Genomic DNA, 979 nt, shown 5'->3' with positions numbered 1-979 from the left:
TTCACACGCTCTTACCACAAAATTGAACTGTTTGTGGAAACTCGCAGCCTTTCACTCCAATAACAGAGGGCTAAGCTGCCGCTTTTCTCTGAACCTGTGTACTTACCGTCAAGATCTTGTTTAAAAAAAGAGTGAAAACAATACTGAATTTCAGCAAACGCGCACAGATTTACATTGCAGGGAGCACCAGCGCTGGGAACGTAATAGTCCCTGCTTCAGCAGCGGCCAGGTACCAAAAGACTCGGGAAATTTCTTTTTTTTTTTTCCCCATTAAGAAAGAAGATGCAACCCGATTGAGACACGTTAGAAAGACGCTGCCTGTAAAAAGCAGAAATCTGCAAAAGGGGTTTAATAATGCCCCGTTCTCGTACACGCTAGATTTACTTACAAACACATATGCCTGAGTGAGGTAAAAATGGGATTCAAGTGGCTTCCTGACCACAAATGAAAAATACGTTGTTCCATGAACCTACGTCTGTTCATCAAAGCTGTTTGCAGCACTTAGCCGGGCAGGCGAGGGACTCTTCGGATGAGCCATCTGTCAAAGTAAGAAAAGGGTCAGATCTTGGAATATGAACTTAGTACTAGTTACGACTGAGGTAAAATACAGTGCCATTCTTAACTGACGCCAGAAAAGAAAACAGACGCAGCAAATCCTTAAAATAAAAGCCATTATTAACCCTCAGATTTTGTTCTCCTGCAAGCTGGGACTATGACGGTAGCGATCGCATTGAGGCACTAGAACGGCCACCAAAAAAAAGCAACTTTTCCTCTTCGCATTGTCGAACAACCTGCTGAAAAGACAGGCAACGGCATTTGGCATTTCCGTTCTGCGGTCTCCTCACCATTAAAATGGGAATCGGTAAAACTAAGCGCCCCTATTTGCGGGTACTTAGGGCTTTTGGAGGAGAATGAGGGCGAGACTGTAACTGAGATAACACATACCAATGGCACTGCATTGTACGGCACAAAAAGCACC

At 44.2% G+C, this 979-nt stretch overlaps 1 protein-coding gene across 1 annotated transcript in view; it reads right to left on the bottom strand.

Annotated features, from left to right (window-relative positions):
* Positions 1–469: 469 nt before the first annotated feature.
* PRR11 (proline rich 11) overlaps positions 470–979 on the bottom strand; it is a 3,684-nt gene continuing 3,174 nt past the window's right edge. Inside the window, exon 9 of the mRNA XM_009324248.1 lies at positions 470–538. Within this exon, the coding sequence (XP_009322523.1) occupies positions 470–538 (69 nt within the window). The remainder of the gene's footprint in view (positions 539–979) is intronic.

This window comes from Pygoscelis adeliae, unplaced genomic scaffold (assembly GCF_000699105.1).
Source record: "Pygoscelis adeliae isolate BGI_AS28 unplaced genomic scaffold, ASM69910v1 Scaffold290, whole genome shotgun sequence".
Lineage (NCBI taxonomy): Eukaryota > Metazoa > Chordata > Aves > Sphenisciformes > Spheniscidae > Pygoscelis > Pygoscelis adeliae.
Note: the sequence above shows the minus strand (reverse complement) of the source record. Positions and strands in the feature narration are given on the sequence as shown.